This window comes from Coffea arabica, chromosome 7c, assembly GCF_036785885.1.
Source record: "Coffea arabica cultivar ET-39 chromosome 7c, Coffea Arabica ET-39 HiFi, whole genome shotgun sequence".
In the NCBI taxonomy this organism is placed as follows: Eukaryota; Viridiplantae; Streptophyta; class Magnoliopsida; order Gentianales; family Rubiaceae; genus Coffea; species Coffea arabica.
This window is the reverse complement of record NC_092322.1, coordinates 11236564-11254816: the sequence shown is the minus strand read 5'-3', so window position 1 is coordinate 11254816 and position 18253 is coordinate 11236564. Positions and strand designations below refer to the sequence as shown.

Below are 18253 nucleotides of genomic sequence, written 5' to 3'. Positions count from 1 at the left end.
CGTTTATCTCCTCGATGATCATCGATTGGTTCACGCAAAACCAGTTTCTACTCTTCAACTTGAGGGCTTTTCTTGTAAACATAAGAGTTGTAGACTACATATACTTAGTCCCCTGTACGATGATCAAGATTTTGTGATAATACACTAATATTGGCGTTTTCTTGTTACGTGCACTAAAACGATTTTGTCACATAATCTATAGAACGACAATACATAACCAATGGGGGTGACTCTTTCGTTATAAATAATGATCTTTTCGAATACTTTAATGAATCAAGCAAGATTTTGTGATAGAATACTAACCTTGCTGTTTCTCTTGTTTAAATCCAAAAAAGTTTTCCACATGCAACAAAACAAGTGTTTAACATGAAACCTCTATGGCTAAAGGCATTTTATCTTCAGGGAAGAACTACAAATTTTCATTCTCTTCATCAGCATTTATGAAGTTCGACAAAACTGAGATTCCAGGAGATACTATTGACGTACTTAAGTGGTGTAAAAGGGGGAAAAAATTAAAGTCCCCTCTTACTTGTCCTTGAAAAATCATTTGCAAAATTGATAACAAGCCTTATCCTTTGGATTGCTCTTTCAAGAGTTCCATTTATAAAGGTTCTCCCTTTTCCTGTTTCTTTGTCTAATTAGTACTTTTGTAATTAAATTACTGTATATGTGTGTGCTCCCTCCGAAGTATTAGGAAAAGATTTTGATATGGTAAGATCTCTTGGTGATGAAAGAATTTCTTGAACGAAACAAATTATGATTTCCAGGGACTATAGTCCCTGTCCTCTACGCCAAAGAACATCGATCGGGGATCAGAGCAATTGGGGAGCTCTTGGTAGCAGCGAGGAAGAAGTATTATGGTAGAAATTTTCTGGTTCTATGTGATCCTGAGAATCAAACAGTTGAAGAAGCAAAAGAGTCGGAAATGCGACGTGGTTTGGACAAACACTTAGAGGTTGATTATGTCCCTAGCTTGATAAGCTTGGCCCGCTAATGATGTAAAATTCCACCACAGCCAAAACTTTAGGCACTATTTACTGGACCTTAATCGCATTAAAAAGAATGATGAAAGCAAAAACAGGAGATGTTATTCCATCTGGTGGAAGTCTATTGCGAATAATGTTCGATTCTAATGTGCATAAGAAATGAAAATCTGCATCTTTGAAGCGATAAATAGGAATTTGGCAGACTAGCTAGTAGTACAAACTTGGTATTGTAGTTGAGTAGTAGAGAAAGCCATCTTTAAATGCTTTTGTCTGTGTTTTCTTTGACTTGCTTACCTACATTGCTTAATTTCTCTGGTTTATTGCAACAAATGGACAATCTAGAATTTCTTTAAATTTTGCATTAGAACAGTTTTGTCAGAAAATAGCTGGTGAGGTGGAGGAGGACTTTGTCATATTTTTTTGGACAATGTTCACTCTCGTTCAATTGAATTTTTTGCCTAGAAGTAATTTGTAGCAAAGGTACAGCCGATTAAATGAGAGAAAGGAAAAGGAAAGCGTCCAAAACAATTAGATGGTTTCCTTTTCCTGTAAAACTTTTGCTTTTCCTATTTAGATTAGGCTTAGCGTCCAAAACAATTAGATGGTTTCCTTTTCCTGTAAAACTTTTCCTTTTCCTATTTAGATTAGGCTTCCTTTACCATCCAACACATTACATATACTGATAGGCGATTTACAATTAGGGTTCATGAGGAATTCTATAGAGAGAATGCCTGGAAACATGCATTAATTGGAGTACAACGTGAGATACTGACTGAGAATCAGCTTTTACAGATTGTTGTTCCAATCCATATATAAACCCAAAACTGGGGATATCAATTACTCTGCTGCTTTCAATCCTTGTTTAGCCTACTCAATTGTTGTTTTTCCTTGTCTTCTAGCCTGAACAAATTAAACCCTTCATTCCTATGATGGATCCATCGAGTTCGTCATCCAGGCCATATTTACCGTACGACAGTATCTTGGAAATCTTGTCTAGACTGCCTGTGAAGACCCTGGTTCGATTTTGTTGCGCATGTAAGCTCTGGCGAAAACTCATCACCTCTGATGGTAATTTTATCACTTCTCATCTGCAGAACACTCTAAATAACAACAGCAAGATCAATTCCAGGGGCATCAAGAATGTCTTCCTCGACTGTAATAGAATTCTTGTAGGTTGTACTACCTGCTATGAACGGCCTGATCCAAGAATAAAAGAGTTAACCGAGCAATTCATGATCAGTGCTGGAGACAGCAATCTCTGCCGACTTTTATTTGCGGAAGGCTATTTTTCGTTCGCAGGTTGCTTTAATGGTATAATATGTTTCTATGGCGAATGCGATTATGAATGCGTCCCACACATATATCTGTGGAACCCTGCTCTCAATCAATGCATTATCCTTCCCAGAACTGCCGACTGGGAATGGAGTCATAATGTTGTATGCTTTACCTATGATCCAGTTACCGAAGATTACCAAGTGGTACAAATTTCACATCAAATTGTGGTTGGAGTATTCAAGTTTCAGATATATAGTCTAAGTAACAATTCTTGGAAACCTTTGAGTTCAGGGATTCATCCTCCTCGCAACCAAATTCTTCACCTGGTTTCAGAGTATAATTGGAATGCAGTTGTATGTAATGGATTTCCCCACTGGCTTGCTAAAGATAAGAAGGATTCAACTCTCTTCGTGAACATATTGGACATGAATCAGGAAAAAATTCGAGAAATTTTGCTCCCTGATAGCTTATCAAACCATTCACATGATCCTAATCTGGAACTATTTCAAGGATGCCTATGTATAACCCATGGCTGGAATTTTTCAAAGGTACATCCATTTGAATTGTGGGTGATGAAAGAACACGGCGAAGACATTTCTTGGACAAAGCAAATTGTGATTTCTGGGGACTCCACTATCCGTCCTCTACCCCAAAGAATTACAGGGGTCACAACAATTGGAAACCTCTTGGCAGCAGTGAAGAAGGACCGGCTTGGTCGAAATTTTTTGGTTTTATATGATCCAGAGAACCAAAGAGTTGAGGAGCCTATGCAGAAAGAGTTGGAAATCCCCCGTGTATCCGTCACATACTTTGCGTTTGATTATGTACCAAGCTTGGTTAGATTAATCCGTTGCTGATGAACGAAGTCCAGTACAGCAAAAGACTTCAGTTGGGCTCACCCCTCCTCCTAGTACAGAGTAAGAGTAGATATAGAATAGAAACTATAGCATCGACCAAAAAAAAATGCGAAAGACTTCAGTAAGAAATACTAGGAGTGGTTATTCTGTTGGATACTTAATCCAATGTTAACTCATATGTGATTGCAAATTGTTTAATAAAGTTGAGTCCAACTAAAATAATCAATTATAATTTGGGTTTTAATCCTATCTCATAAGATGTGAACTTTTAATGTGTAGGATAATTTCTATTTTTACAATGGACTAAAATATGAATCCAAAAGATAATAGAAAAGTTATCTATAACTAGGGTTATGATCTCGGATCACACATAATCTTTCTGTCGTATTCTTAGTACCACAAACAGGTATCTCTTAATATCCCATCGTCAAGAAGAGATACCAGAGAAAAACTGAAGGAGGACTCTCTCAAACAGCATGTTAATCTCGAAAGCCACCACAAGACTTTAAAGATTCAAGTACTAGTCAATCAACATCAATCCACGTACGCTTTCACAATTTTGTTGTTGATTTATTTCGCAATAATCACCATAATTTTGGGTTTAGTAGGTGATAATTTTCACCAAAGGTTAATATAAACAACCGCTAAAATATTCCACCCGGTGGAGGCTGTTTACGTAGAACGTTCAACTCTATTGTGCATAACAGATGAAAATCTACGTGTTTGAAGCACTATAGGTCCTAGCATTCATGTTTTACAGTTTATACTTAGGTGTTGTAGTTGAGTTTAGAAAGCCATCTTGAACGCCCATTGTCGACTTCAACCAATCGTTTCTGTGCTTTCTTGGGCTTATTTACCTGTTTGATGCCATTACTTTGCCTAACTAGTGTGCTGGTTTCCCTGGTTTATGCAATTTAAATGAATGAAAAATATGCACTGTACTGTGTTTGGATTTGGGATTAGGACAGTCTGAATTCTTCTAGTAATTGACAATTCTGTTGTTTGTTTAAATTAAAAACAAAAACAAAAAAAAAAAAAAGAATCCCCATCTCGAATTCAGGAACTTCCTACCAGTTGACATATCATCTTATCCAGTATATTTGCTAACAAACAAAGCTCATAACTCGGATTTGAGTAACTTCCTTCATTCTCACGTTGCATTTAAATATAAGGATCATATACCAATAATTTGTAGGCACGGTCAGCGTGCTAAAAGATCTTAAACCATAAGGAGCTAATAGAGTAATGTACTCCGTATAATATCTATACTAGTGTCTATTGATTTACAAACTAAACCTTTTAAGGGTTCAAAAGGAAAAAACAAAAACATAAAAAGATAACCATAATTGTAACCAAAGGTATCCTAATTGCCCGACTTGCCATGGTCAAAACCATACAATCCTGTAAAGTCAGTTGAAGAATCAGCAATGTTCAATCCGATGTAGTTGGGAGGTTTCCCCAGCCATTCGAAAAACAGAAAATGCCTGTATCATTTGAGCTTGACTTGAAGTCTGATCAAATGAAAGGTTCTTGATAAATTTATTCTGATCCAATAGCGATTTGAACCAGGAATTACAGTTCTTCTGAGAATCAAATAACTCCATTGCAATGAATCAAGAGACGGGAGTTGCTCTTCTTCGTAATCCCCTCACTCGAGATCAAATGCAGCCACCATCATCCCTGCATATACCGGAAGAGATCATCTTTGATGTCTTGTCTAAACTACCTGTGAAGACCCTGTTTCGATTTTGTTGCGTATCCAAGTCCTGGCGAAAACCTTATAACCGCTGATCCTGTTTTTATCTATTCTCATCTGCAAAAGTCCCTCAAAAACGGCAACAACCACCCTGGCGAAATCAGAGATGTCCTCCTGAACACTCGTGCAATTTGTCCGCGCTCTTCTTCTGACCCCCCCTATGACCCTTGCTCTAGGTATCAACTGTGACTGCCCTAAAAGCTTTGTTCCAGGTGTCAAACAATTCACAGAGCAATTCAGAGTTAATCCTGGAGCAGATATTAATCTCTGCAGGCTAATATTTGTAGAAGGTCCCTACTTCTTGGCAGGATGCTGTGATGGTATTGTATGTTTCTTTAACCGCTGCTATCGTATCGGCAAACTTAGCATCCATCTATGGAACCCTGTTTTAAATCAATGCAAGACTCTTCCCTGGATCGATTGCATCAGATACTGTATAAAGCATGATGTCTACTTTACCCGTAATCCGGTTAGCCATGATTACCAAGTGGTGAAAATTTCACATCCAGAAGGCTGCTTCAGGGTTCAAATACACAGTCTAGGTAACAATTCCTGGAAACAGATTAGTCCAGATATTCTTCCTCCTCCTCACCAAACTCTTGCAGCGTCCCCATTGGCGTATAGATGGAATTTAGTAGTTCATAATCGATTTGCTCATTGGTGCGCTCGAAATCAAATGGATTCAAAACTTTGCTTGAATGTGTTGGACATAAATCAGGAACAGATTCGACAATTATCGCTACCGGATTGCCTACCCAATTTCAAGTATCCTACTCTGGAAGAATTTCAAGGATGTCTTGCATTTTCCGGTCTTGGACATGGAGGTTCTGAGCTCTGGGTGATGAAGGAACATGGTGAACATATGTCTTGCATAAAGCATATTAAGGTTTCAGAGATCCATCCCCTGCGCCAAGGAACAACAGGGCTAATAGCATCAGGGCAGCTTTTGGCAGCATCAAAAGAGAAGGCAAATGGTCTAGTCTTGTATGACTCAGACAAACAGTGTGTTGAGGAACCTATGGAAAAAGAGTTGAAATGCAAACGTTTTCTTGGTTCTCATTATGAGGTTGATTATGTCCCAAGCTTGGTTTCTGTTTTCTTGGTGAAGATAGGGACTTCCAAGATTTTCAGAACTCTAGCTGCATTGAAATCTTCAAGAGACGCCTGGAAGAGGAAAAAAAGGAGAATATGAAGAATAGATGTTCTTGTACACGTTGGAGATTCTTGCCGGAATGTTCCAGTGTTTTGGGTCTAGATTTGGAGAGGTACAAATTTAAATGAATAAGCATAGTCTCAAAAGGATGAGAACAGGTACGGTTTGGATTTTTATGCAAGTCTGCTTGGATTATATTATATATCTAGGTAGCAAAAGTAGCTCATATTAAAACTATGGCTCTGCTTGGATTAGAGTGTTTTGGATTGAAATATTTTGTTTTTGGAGTTTGCAGTAACACAACATCTCCCAAAAAAAAAAAAAAAACACCTAATTCATGCGTTTTCTCATATGCGTTTTCCCATATCTCAATCCTTTGACGACTAAGCCTGGCTTTCGGTTGATTGATGATGAAATACACAGCAAGAAAGCTCACGAGTTAATTTTTGCTTTTCAGTTTTGTTGATAATATTTGACCTTGATAGTACTCGATCGAGATGAGTGTTAAGCGTTACTGCTTCGTACATGGTTGATCATGTAGAAAGCTTGACTGTATTGTCCATTGTGAAGATGAAAAATTACCCCCCCAAAAACTTCCACCACACTTCAATCCTTCATGGCCATGCAAGAGAAAACAAAAATCAAAGACAAGAGAGGTTTTCCTTTGATCAATAGGTTTAAATAGACTGTTTCGTTGTATTCTGATCGGGTGATGGAAAGGTTCAGGTTCCATGCCCGAACGAATAGGTGATCATATGATCATGATCAACTACCTACTTCAGAGGGCAAGTTGATCAACTTGACAAACCGACTCAGTCAGCTCTAGAAGATTAATCGAAGAGGTTAAATCCAAATCCAAATCCCAAATTCATGGTTTCATCAAGAACATCTTTCAACATTTGACCCTCAAATTGCTTCCCTCTATAGCTCTTACCAAAAGCAACTGTAGTAATAACTGCATCCACCAAGTTAAAAAGTTTTTCATCAAGGTTAACCAGTTTCCCCGAGGCTAATGAAATGGAGTCATTCAAATGAGTAATCTCAATTTCCCCAGGTGAGTTTGGCCTGCTGCAGAAGTCTATATCATGAGTTTGCAAGACTTCTTTAGCCATTTCAGCTGAGGAAATGACTCAGGTGGGGACATTGCCTAGTTGCAGTGGCATGGCTGGGCCATATTTTTGTGACAGTTGCCATAACTTCTGGTGAGGTAACTTTCCCAGCTGATGCAAGTTGCCTATGATAGGAAACTTTGGAGGGCTTGGTGGAAGTTTGGCTTTAATGCTATTTGTTTTCTTTGCTTTGAGAACATGCAAATATATGCACTGCCCCCCAAGATTTTTGGTCATGTCCTGTTTCTTTTTTTCCACTAAAAAGATGTTAATAATTTCAATTTGTCTAGGAATCCTCGTGGCTTCTGGTCCTATCAAATTGCTATTGCAGTACATATTGTATCTGGTCTTCCCCATGACCTAACATAGAGTTCTCGATTCAGTAAACCAAAAATATTGTTAGCATAAGATCCACTAGGCCGTTAATTAGAATTGTCTCCTGCTAGATATTATCATTGCACCAAAAACAATACATTTAATATAAGGGACAAGCTAAAGATAATTGTATTGGGATTGTAAAGCTAAGTTCTTGGTTCTTTGGGAAGAAGTAAATACCATTTACAAAAGAGGGGGTGTCTTTTACAAGCATTTAGGAAGGAGGAAGAAACAAATAGAATGCAGAGTACATGGTCCTGTGTTGCCCTCCAAAAATGGCACGCAAAAAGAAGAAAATGAATAGATAAAACTATGAGTACAGAAGAAAAGGAAGATAAAGCAATGGCACTCAAAAACTCAAAAAAAAAAAAAAAAAATTCACGGACACTGCCATCAAAACTTTTACAGATAAGCTACATTCATCCGACCAACCTATTACAAGAAATCATTTACACTTATCATATTTAGCGGTTACCTCCTATCTTCCACCAGATAATTCAATAGCATCTTGATTATAAATTGAATCTTCTCCCCAATCAAATCTTCTCTGCAACCTCTCATACTCCTGCCTACGGGTAACTTCGACATGCTGCCACTCTTCCCATCTCTCAGCTAGCCCCTCGCCTTCCAGCATACGCACCACTTCTGACATCGCCGGTCGATCCTCTGGTGATGCTTGGGTGCAGAGTAATGCAACCTGTATCATCATCTCTACTTCTTGAATGTTGTAGTTCCTGCTTAGGTTGCGATCCACAATAGCATCTAATTTTTTCTCCCTCTGCAATTTTTTGACCTTCATTGGGAATGCAGGCAAAAGCAATGAATAATGAGAAGACTAGCAGACCACATAAAAGAGTTTTATGGACAGACATTACACAAATGAACTTGAGACGAATTTGGACCAGCAAGTCGAGAGAAAGCAGGACTGTGAAAGCTACATAAAATAATTTTCAAATACATACATGGTCAAGCAACAAGACATCATCTTCTTCTTCAAGTCGTGAGAAATCTATTGCCCGCTGTCCTGTCACAAGCTCTAACAGCATGATTCCATAACCAAAAACATCAGTCTTTTCTGATGATTTGCCGGTGGACAAGTATTCCGGAGCTATATGACCCATGGTGCCTCGAACCTGGGTTGTAACATTAGTCTTTCTAACATCAACAAGTTTTGCCAAGCCAAAATCACCAACAACTGCTTCAAAATCTTCATCCAGCAATACATTAGCAGCCTTGACATCACGGTGGATAATTTTAGGATTACAGTGTTCATGAAGGTATTCCAGTCCACGTGCTGTGCCCAGTGCTACAGACTTCCTTGTTGGCCAATCCAGCACAGTTTCCCCGGGTTTTAGCTCTGCAGTAACATGCATATTCCATAGAAAAGACAAGCTGGTATTAAAGAGGTCTACCATTGGTTGGTTTTACAAGTCTCCAAATGTTAAAAAAATCCACCATTTTTTGGGGAACCTTTGTCATGAGCATGTCTATAATTGGTCAAGTCATCGAACTAAGATAGCCCTTACGAAGACATATTGATTACAAAGCGCTTAACTGAAGAATTAAATTTAGATGAGATCTACATCTAGATGACGTCAATAGTACCAAGACAAGAGAACTTCAATTTTAACGTCCATTGCAAGGATTACAAATAAATTCATAGTGGTTGTCACACAATGAGAGTGAGTCACCCAAAGCCAATCAAGCAAGTTACAATGGCAATCTACTCTGTACAATGCAAGATGTTCGATCCTAAGTGTTTGAAACATCAAGTTTGTACAGAACCAACCATATTAAATAGCAGACATAAAAGCTTCACATTCATGTACCAAAATGTGAGACAATGAGCAGTTTTCTAATTTGCTCATTTTTCCAACAAATTCAGAAAAGCAGGATTTTTTTTCACATACATTATGTAAAAGTCTGCATAAGAACATTTTCCAGCAAAACTTTCTAACAACTTGCAACTCATCTTTCTTAACTAGAACGCTAAACTTTGATGAAGGACAAGGTAAACCCTGAAGATTCTGTTGAAAGAAACTTCTTAATAATTGAAATGACCTTCAATAATCAGAGTTACGTGTTATAAACATAACTACGTGTTCCACAACATGCATTTCAACAACAAATGGGCAAAAAGAAACTGAAAAGCCACAACCATGTAAAAGCTGTTAACAATGACTTTTCGCATTGTTCTTGCTGAGCAAGATTACTATTACAGTATCACGATACAAAATGAAATTCTATCAATTAATAAGCATCAAGAGAAAAACTACGGTACCTCGAAGACGATATGCAACACTTAGATTCTGCATGAATGGATACACCAAGAGGCGTTCGGTTGGGGTAGTGCAAAATCCTATCAGTCGTAGAAGATTTCTGTGTACAGCCACACTAATCATCTCAACTTCACGCTGGAATGCTGCATCACCACCAGGACTCTCATAATCTGTTAAACGCTTCACAGCAACTTTTGTACCATCTGCAAGCTCTCCTTTATAGACCTTTCCAAAACCTCCCTGTCCAAGAACATTTTTCTCGCTGAAGTTGTCTGTAGCAAGCTGCAATTCTCTCCAAGCAAATCTCTTCAGCTGACCAAATGCAATTCTTCTATCAACTTCACCTGATGATGCCAAAATTAGCTAATCCAATCAGAGACAGCTTAGATAAAATATCCATTTTCCAAGTGAATCCTTGTAAAGATTGAGGCACTAGTCATTTGAACATTCTGTAATAAAGCATATACAACATAATTCATTTACAAAAAGCAACACAAACCTGCAACATCTACAAAAACTTCACGCTTGTAGCCTCTGTGCCTACCCCTCCAAACAAATAACAGTAAACCTCCAACAAGCAGAATACCTAAAATTCCACCAACTATCCCAACTATTATTCCAACCTTTGGTTTACTTGAAGAACCTGCCAAGACAGTAGATTCATTGGATTTAAGTCAGCTAATGAAGGACAATAGCAAAAGTCTATCCATTTCACCCCACCATTTTTCTTTTTAAACAGATAAAACAGTACGACTTATACTATTGTGGCATATTACATTCTCTTCCTTCAGCATCCCCCTTTTTTTTGGGAGGAGCAGTAAGACACTGAAAAAGCATGCGTAGCAGCTCTGAAGATAAGTAAAATAGATCTTTGGTAGACTGGAGACATATATGGCATTTGTCTTGTTGTCAAAAAAATCTCAATTACATACCTCCATTATTAGACTCGCATGGATGGGGGAAATTTAAACCACAATTCAGGCTGTTTCCTGTAAAACTGAAATTAGCAATCAAATCTACAATCACTCTCTATATTCATAAACATATAAAAGGATATCTGGAAAAAGAGATAGAATACATACTTGTACTTGGAAACTTCAAAGAATTGATCAGGTATTTGGCCAGTAAGACCATTTGATGCAAGCTGACTGCAGAAAATGTTGTCTTAGTACAGTCAGGATGACAGCAACTCAAATTCATATCTGGTAGTCAGACACCTTTGTCTAATTCTGGAAACAAGTAAAAACTCTAGCCAACCTTATGATACTACACAGAACAGAAAAACAAAATCACTTACACACTAACTAAACTTTGAAGAATTGAGAGTGATGGTGGTATTGCTCCGGTAAGATTGTTTTGATTCAAAATCCTACAGAAAAGATTGCGCTCTTAGCCAGAGAGAACTTTGAAATAAACATAAGCAAACAATTAAAAACAAGAACAACAACGAACTGCTTACAAGAAATTAAGCCTCTTGAGATTGCCAAGGGAAGCTGGTATTTCTCCACTCAAATGGTTGTTTTCCAAATCTAACATGGTCAAGCTTGTCAAGTTCCCAAACTCTTCAGGTATATTGCCAGTTATACCATTTCCTTGCAGTGTACTGGCAGCAAAACATGAGATAACAGAGCTTGGACTGAATTGCTATTCATTTATACAAGCTCATCCAATACTAAGGTGTGACCATATAGGAAAACAACAAGTAGTAACAAGCATCAATCAAAAGGTCAAAGGCTTCTCAGTGCAACAGTCTATGAAGCACTGATACAATAAGCAGTCAACTAAGAAGCATCCATAGTCAAGTTTGCAGAAAATGCTGAGATGAAGCCATCATTGGCTTTCCCACCAACAAAAGAAATGGCAGGTTTGTGGCTTTCCCACTACAACCAAACACATGCAAGAAATTAATCATCTCATTGAATGCAGTTTTATCAAATCAATTAACATATAATATAAAGGACTACCAAAATTCTCATAACTTGGTTATTGCAGCCAAATTCCTCAAGAGCACCTATCCAAAAGTTTAGCTACAGAAGGAAGGAATTATGGAAAAGCTCATAGACTGAACAAAGTTGATAATCCTCTCAGAGATCATTTCACATATTCCTTGTTACTTAACAAGTCCCAGGATGGACCTTTCCTTTTTTTCTATTATGTCTCCTTTATCAGGACTAAAAATATGCTATTACAGCACTTGAACCAGACCACATAATTTACCTTGCGTTGAAACACAGGAGCCATTTAATGCTGTCTTTGGATTGGAATGCACAATAAGACACCAAATCGCATTTTGAAGTTCATTCATAGCCAAACTCATGGATTTTCAAGCCTAAAATCATGTAAAAAGATGAGAATCCTATCCCTAGCTATTGCATAATGCAATTTTCCTCAGTAACTGACTTTGAGAATCTCAATTCTAAAATTTGACATCAAGAAGCCCCAAATTGATTGAAGTTGAGTTGTTAAATATCATTTTACCAGTCCACTATGCAACAACAAAAGAGCGCACATCTGCTCGTGTGCAGGAGAATACCTTCCAATTACTACTATCAACAGGGAAATAAAATCATCAAGAAGAGTCATGCTAAATGAAAGAAACAGCAACTTAAATGAATATAATTATGAACCAAACAGCATCATTTAGATATTTCTGAAAGGCATCAAATGATATGATCCAATAACAAACTTCTTAAAGTTCCTATCACCTACAGTGTCGTAAGAGCCTTCAAAACCCCTATTTTTGGAGACAAGGTGCCAGGAAAACCCATGTTGGACAAGGATCTGCAGACAAGGTGAAGATATTATTATGGACCTGATTCGGTCAAAGACTTACGCAGCTACTGCAGAAATCTTTCAACAAAAGAATGTGTATCATGCATGGGCAAAGAAGATTGAGATCCCTGTTTTAGCAAATGATATTGGAACCTCTACATGAATGAGTAACTTACACGGTGGTGACTTTGTAATTGTTGTCACAGATAACTTTAGACCAAGTGCATGGATTAACTTGATTCTGATTCCAATCTGCTAGTTGACTGCTTGAAGCATTGAGAGAGATCCTTAATGCATAAAGAGCCTCTCCTGAAACAAGCCCCAAGGCTTCTTACTAATTAGCAGCCCATAAATGCTATTACGCACGTTAGCAAGAAAATAATCCAAGGAATACTTCATAAAAACGATTGGCAAAGAAAAATAACAGAAATGTACCAAAATATGCAAAGAAAATCACCAAATTTATAAAATTCTGCTGATTATAAGCACAAGAGAATATGTTGGTGTGACAATTGACATGGAGTATCAGAAGCCCTAATAAATTGTTTACCTTGCTCATCAGGTAAGACAAAGGAACACAAACTTGCCAGGAACAGAATCACAAAGAACAGCTCCATCTTCAATGATACTGGTCCCACAGACTTGAACGAAGTCAAATCTTTTTTCCAGGTGGTGAATGCAACATAATGTTATCGTTCACCCAAAAAGAATGCCAACTCTGCAATACAATTCCAACAACTTGTAACCAACTAAAGAAAAGGTGCTCCAATAACAAAATCTAATCAACAACAATGACAGAATACTACATTGATTTCCAGACATTGACAAACCAAAAGCAAGAAAAGTGAGAAATGTATGTTAACAGCCAATTACACAGAAATCTGTACAAGCATTGTCGAGAAGATGTATGCAGCAATATTTGCTAAAGATCAAATTAAATTGCCATGATTCCAGAGGCGAAGCCATTGATGATGAGACCTAAGAGCCACAATGTAAAGACATGAACCACTTTTCCACTCCTCTGAGTTAGGCCACGAGCCATGTCATTTTGTTTGATTCAAAGTTAGGGACCATTCCAAAAAATTTAAATTTGTTCAAATTTTCTGTATTTCGCGAAATAATCACTTCCAGGGGGAAATTTTGCAACCCACTCACACTTAAGATCAATCTGCTATCAATGAAAATCTAAACCTTGTATCCACTTAGTAACATGAAATCAACTGCTTACAAAACTAGTTACATGCATTTCATATCTGCAATTACAGGACAGATCAATGCATAAAGTTAAAGGCTTTCAGAATAAGTATTAGCAACTTAATGCCCATAAAGCCAATACATAAATGTGCAGCAGTTGCTGATCATGAAGCTATAGTTGCATTTACTTCTTAAATATTCCCTAGAGAAAAGATCATAACTTTTCCCATCTGGAAGCTTTAATTTCATCTATTAATTACCACCTCATACTTGCCAACAACCATAATCACACCACTCATCCTCTTCTACCAACCACAAAGTCCAATAAACCCAATCTCCTGCCCCCTGCCCCTCCTATCCCCCCCCCCAAAAAAAATGGAATACCAAAAAGGAAAGAACAGAACAAGTAATGGTTCTTGGAACATTTACAATTTTCACAACCCTTTCACAACAAATACATTGAAAGCACTAATGAACATCATCTGTAGGCTCAATTGAATCAAACAAAACTGACTACTAGTCCTCAATTTACTGTACAACCACTAACCACCGACATGATTACCACCAAAAATGCAGCTGCAAAACAGAAGCAACCTCTTTGATTCATAAAACAAAGTACAAAATCAACCCATTTTCGCACTCAACTTCCATCCTTAAAATCCAGAAAAGGCCACGCAACATCCTTAATCTTCCTCACAAAGACTAAAGACCGTTCTTTGATCAGCTTATACCAAAAACCCACAAAATTAAAACACATATTTTTCAGTTTCAAGAAAAATCACGAGCCAAGATTTACCTTCAGGGAAGACTTAAAGCAGCCCTTCCGGTACAGACTGGAAAAAAATTGAAGAACACTATTGCATTAGTCAAGAGAAGAAAGAAAATCAATAAAAGCAGCTGCTTTACTACTTCCTGCAACAATTATTAGTAGAAGACTGAGAAGGAAGAGCTATTAAGTCTTTTTGACTCTTCCCTTCTTCTCTCTCTTCATCTACACCCTGGACAATGCTGGGGTGCGTGTGGTGCGGTGTGCTGTGGTGCGGTGTGGTGGGCCAAATTTGGCATTTCCTTCGCGAGTTTCTAAGGATTATGTTTTGCAATTTTGCTGCTTTTTACGAGTGACAACAGAAATTGTCTTTTTTAACTCTTTTTCACCAGAATGGATCGTGACAAAGTGGTTACAACACAACTTCTGGTCCCGTCTAGTCATCAAAATTTGGCTTGCAGGATTTATTCTCTCTATATATGCAATATTTTCCTTATTTTACAATTTTTTTTTTTTGCTAACTATATGGAAATAAAGGCAACGCAAAGTTTTGGTGGATTAGCTCACAAAAAAGAGAAAAAAATGCCAGTGGTATTTATCTAACAATTGATGTCATTACCTTTCCCTTTAATAATAGAGTGACTAATAAGTTTGCAAACACACGTTTTTAATATGGACGTTTTGTACATAACAAACAATTTATAACTTCAATACTTTGTTAATTGTGCGTGACAAAGCTAGGCTGAAATTTGTGTTTTTGTTATTCGTCAAATTATATTTCAGTTTTTATTTATCAAAATGAATTAGAGTTGAAATTGTTGAAATTGTCTTGGATCTGATTTGCAATCAGACAAATACCACGTTATGTATTATATTTCAATGATTTATCTCTCCTGACTAACCCAATTTTTGTTTGACCTTGGAGATTGATGTTGGCCATTCAAAATCATATTTCAATTTGTTTATGAATCATTGGAGTGATGATGTACGACAAATGAAAAGAATCCTAAATTGAATGATTTTTTTTGCTATTCACCTTAATGCTTTATGCTTCTGATTGCACATTTTCCTACTATCCATTTTCGTCAAGTTTATCCATAGATAAGCTGTTCCACTCCACACCGTAGAAAGATTTCTAGCCCATAAAATACTTTTCATAAACCTTTCAAAAACCGTCTGCTAGTTGCCTAACTCTCCTCTAAAGTCTCTTTGAGTCCTTTTCACTTTATAGTCAAAAAAAGGCTTCTAGGCTATGCTCCATCAACTACCTATATGAGTATCTCCAATTGGCCGACATATATTGAATATGAATCCTAAGAATCTTTCTTATATCATTGAAGTGATATAGTGTGTGTGATATATATATATATATATATATATATATATAGAGAGGGTTATTATCACTTTACCCGCTAACCTTTATAGTTACTATCAGTTTACTCTCTAATAATAGTGTGTTTAGATTGTAAGTTATTTGTTCAAATATATTTGCTTACATCACCATTACAATTTCCAATACATCTTTTTATCTTTTCAATTACCTTTTTATCTCACATACATCACATCACAAAAAGTGTTACAGTAAAAATATCTCAAATAACTTACAATCCAAATACACTTTAGTCAGTCTTTCCATTTTTATTAGCCAACTCAACAAGTTGACTGAAAGTTGGCCATGTGACTTTTTCCTGTATTGTTACTAATTTATAGGACAAAAATACTCTTAAGCCTTGTTTCTTCTCTTTTCTTATCATAACATTTGCAACTATCTTATTTTTTTTAATTCATTTTCTCTTAAAATGATGTCCGTCATTTTTTTTATTCTCTTTTTTTCCTTAAATCATTCACAAATCCCTTAATTTTTAATTCTTTTTTCTTTATTTCTTGTTTCTTCTCTTAATTTTTTGACTGCTTTAACTACAAGGTTATAATATGAAATTTTTCTAGACTTATCTAAATTTTTTCATAAGTGTAAAAAAAAAAATCTAAACTTTTTATAAGTTTAAGGGAAAAGAGTCCCAATGGCCCTCCAACTCTTTCCCAGATAAAGTTTTAGCCCCCAACAATTAAAGATAAAGTTTTAGCCCTCGATCTAACAAAATAGCATATTAGTGGTCCTTCTATCAAATCCAGCAGTTAATTATGACGGGAAGTATCATCTCGTGAGACGCGCAACCAAATATGAAGAGCACTATTATCTCTTTGCCAAGACAGAGTAAAAACAGTTTCACCAACAATTTTCCCTCCAACAATATCCACCCCCTTTGCTGTAAAACCCTAATGCGACTTAAATCAGAGTACTCCATCCGAACGCTGCAGCGAAAGTGGTAATTGCCGGCGTATGAGGGGTTGTAAAGGCAGAAATGGAGTGTCGAATACGGTTGGACATGTTGGAGATAGAAGGTGGGATAGAACTTGCAAAGCTGTTGTTCTTGAGAGAAAAGTAATGGAGTTTTTGCAAGGAACCAACCCAAGAGGGAATAGATCCGCCTAGCTTGTTAGCGGTGAGATTAAGGACTTGCAGCCTGCACAAATGGGTTAATTCATAGGGAAGTTCTCCTTGGAAGTTGTTCCAGATCATATCCAATGACACTAGAAATGATAGATTCCCTAGCTGGGGAGGAATTGTGCCAGTAAGACCCAATTTGCAGATATTCAAGGCAATCACTCTGTAGTGATAAGAGCCGCACGTGACTCCTTTCCAGTCACAAACTGAGGTTGCAAGGGACCAACTTTTTGCCAGAATTTGATACGGATCTGAAGTGATTTTATTCTCAAATCAACAAGTGCTAATTGATCAATGGTAACGTTTGTGGCGGTCATGGCTAAGCAAGCTAACACAAAACTCAGCAAGGAGAGTCCAACTCCAGTGGGGAAATAGCGGTAGTATGTCTTCTTCATGACTATATAACCTGCAATGACTTAAAACTAAGTGCTGCTTCAGGTGCATATAGAATACTTACACACTGTCCTATGGGGGCCAAGGTCAGGTGTGGTCGAAATTTTGGTTTGGTACAATTATCCAGTTATGATAATTGTACATCTCCAACATGCCCAATATCCGCAGCAACCTTCTGCAAATACAGCAAACCTTCGCCCAGGAATTTTTGAAGTCCACGAAGTAATCACCCTAGTCTCTTTCTCACATCTGCACACCGGTAGAGGGGAACTGTTTATTCTTCGCATTTTCAGCTCCAACTTTGACTGGATAGAGATTTTTGTTGCTCTAACTTAAGGTAAGAGAAGAAGCTACCTTTTTACTCTCTCTTTGCTTGGTCAACCATCCTTTAGAGACTATAATGCCCTTCATATTTAGTCGCGCGTCTCACGAGATGAAACTTCCCGTCATAGTTAACTGCTAGATTTGACAGAAAGGCCACTAATATGCTATTTTGTTAGATCGAGGGCTAAACCTTTATCTTTAATTGTTAGAGGGCCAAAACTTTACCTAGGTAAGAGTTGGAGGGCCATTAGGACTCTTTTCCCTAAGTTTAAACCTTTTATTTTCCTATGTAAAGTGTCTTTTTCTCGTCTAGTGCAATTTTGGAACAAATGGGCTTTGTTGTCATCAACTATTATTTTGGGCCATATATGTCATTTCATCTAAATCATATAACGCGGTTTGCTTTGACCATTAGTTTTGAGGGTAAATTGACTAAAAGATAACATTAGAGAATAAACCGATAGTAGCTATAAAAGTTAAGGAGGATAAAGTGATAATAACCCATATA

The 18253-nt window shown here is 37.2% G+C and overlaps 3 protein-coding genes across 3 annotated transcripts; 2 read left to right on the top strand and 1 right to left on the bottom strand.

The window, feature by feature from the left end:
- The first annotated feature begins 1915 nt into the window (after positions 1–1915).
- LOC113699529 (F-box/kelch-repeat protein At3g23880-like) lies at positions 1916–3118 on the top strand. Its single transcript, XM_027219896.1, has one exon. The coding sequence runs from the start codon at positions 1916–1918 to the stop codon at positions 3116–3118; it is 1203 nt and encodes a 400-aa protein (XP_027075697.1).
- Positions 3119–5034: 1916 nt separating this feature from the next.
- LOC113700538 (uncharacterized) lies at positions 5035–6066 on the top strand. Its single transcript, XM_027221013.1, has one exon. It carries the CDS (start codon positions 5035–5037, stop codon positions 6064–6066), a length of 1032 nt encoding a protein of 343 aa, XP_027076814.1.
- Positions 6067–7787: 1721 nt separating this feature from the next.
- LOC113698803 (probable LRR receptor-like serine/threonine-protein kinase At5g10290) lies at positions 7788–14962 on the bottom strand. Its single transcript, XM_027218751.2, has 12 exons — positions 14553–14962; positions 13113–13280; positions 12739–12871; positions 12500–12571; positions 11250–11393; positions 11088–11159; positions 10873–10938; positions 10723–10787; positions 10290–10433; positions 9793–10134; positions 8474–8868; positions 7788–8304 (listed from the first exon to the last, which is right to left on the bottom strand). Exons 2-12 carry the CDS (start codon positions 13177–13179, stop codon positions 7990–7992), a joined length of 1815 nt encoding a protein of 604 aa, XP_027074552.1. The 5' UTR covers positions 13180–13280; positions 14553–14962; the 3' UTR covers positions 7788–7989.
- Positions 14963–18253: the final 3291 nt, after the last annotated feature.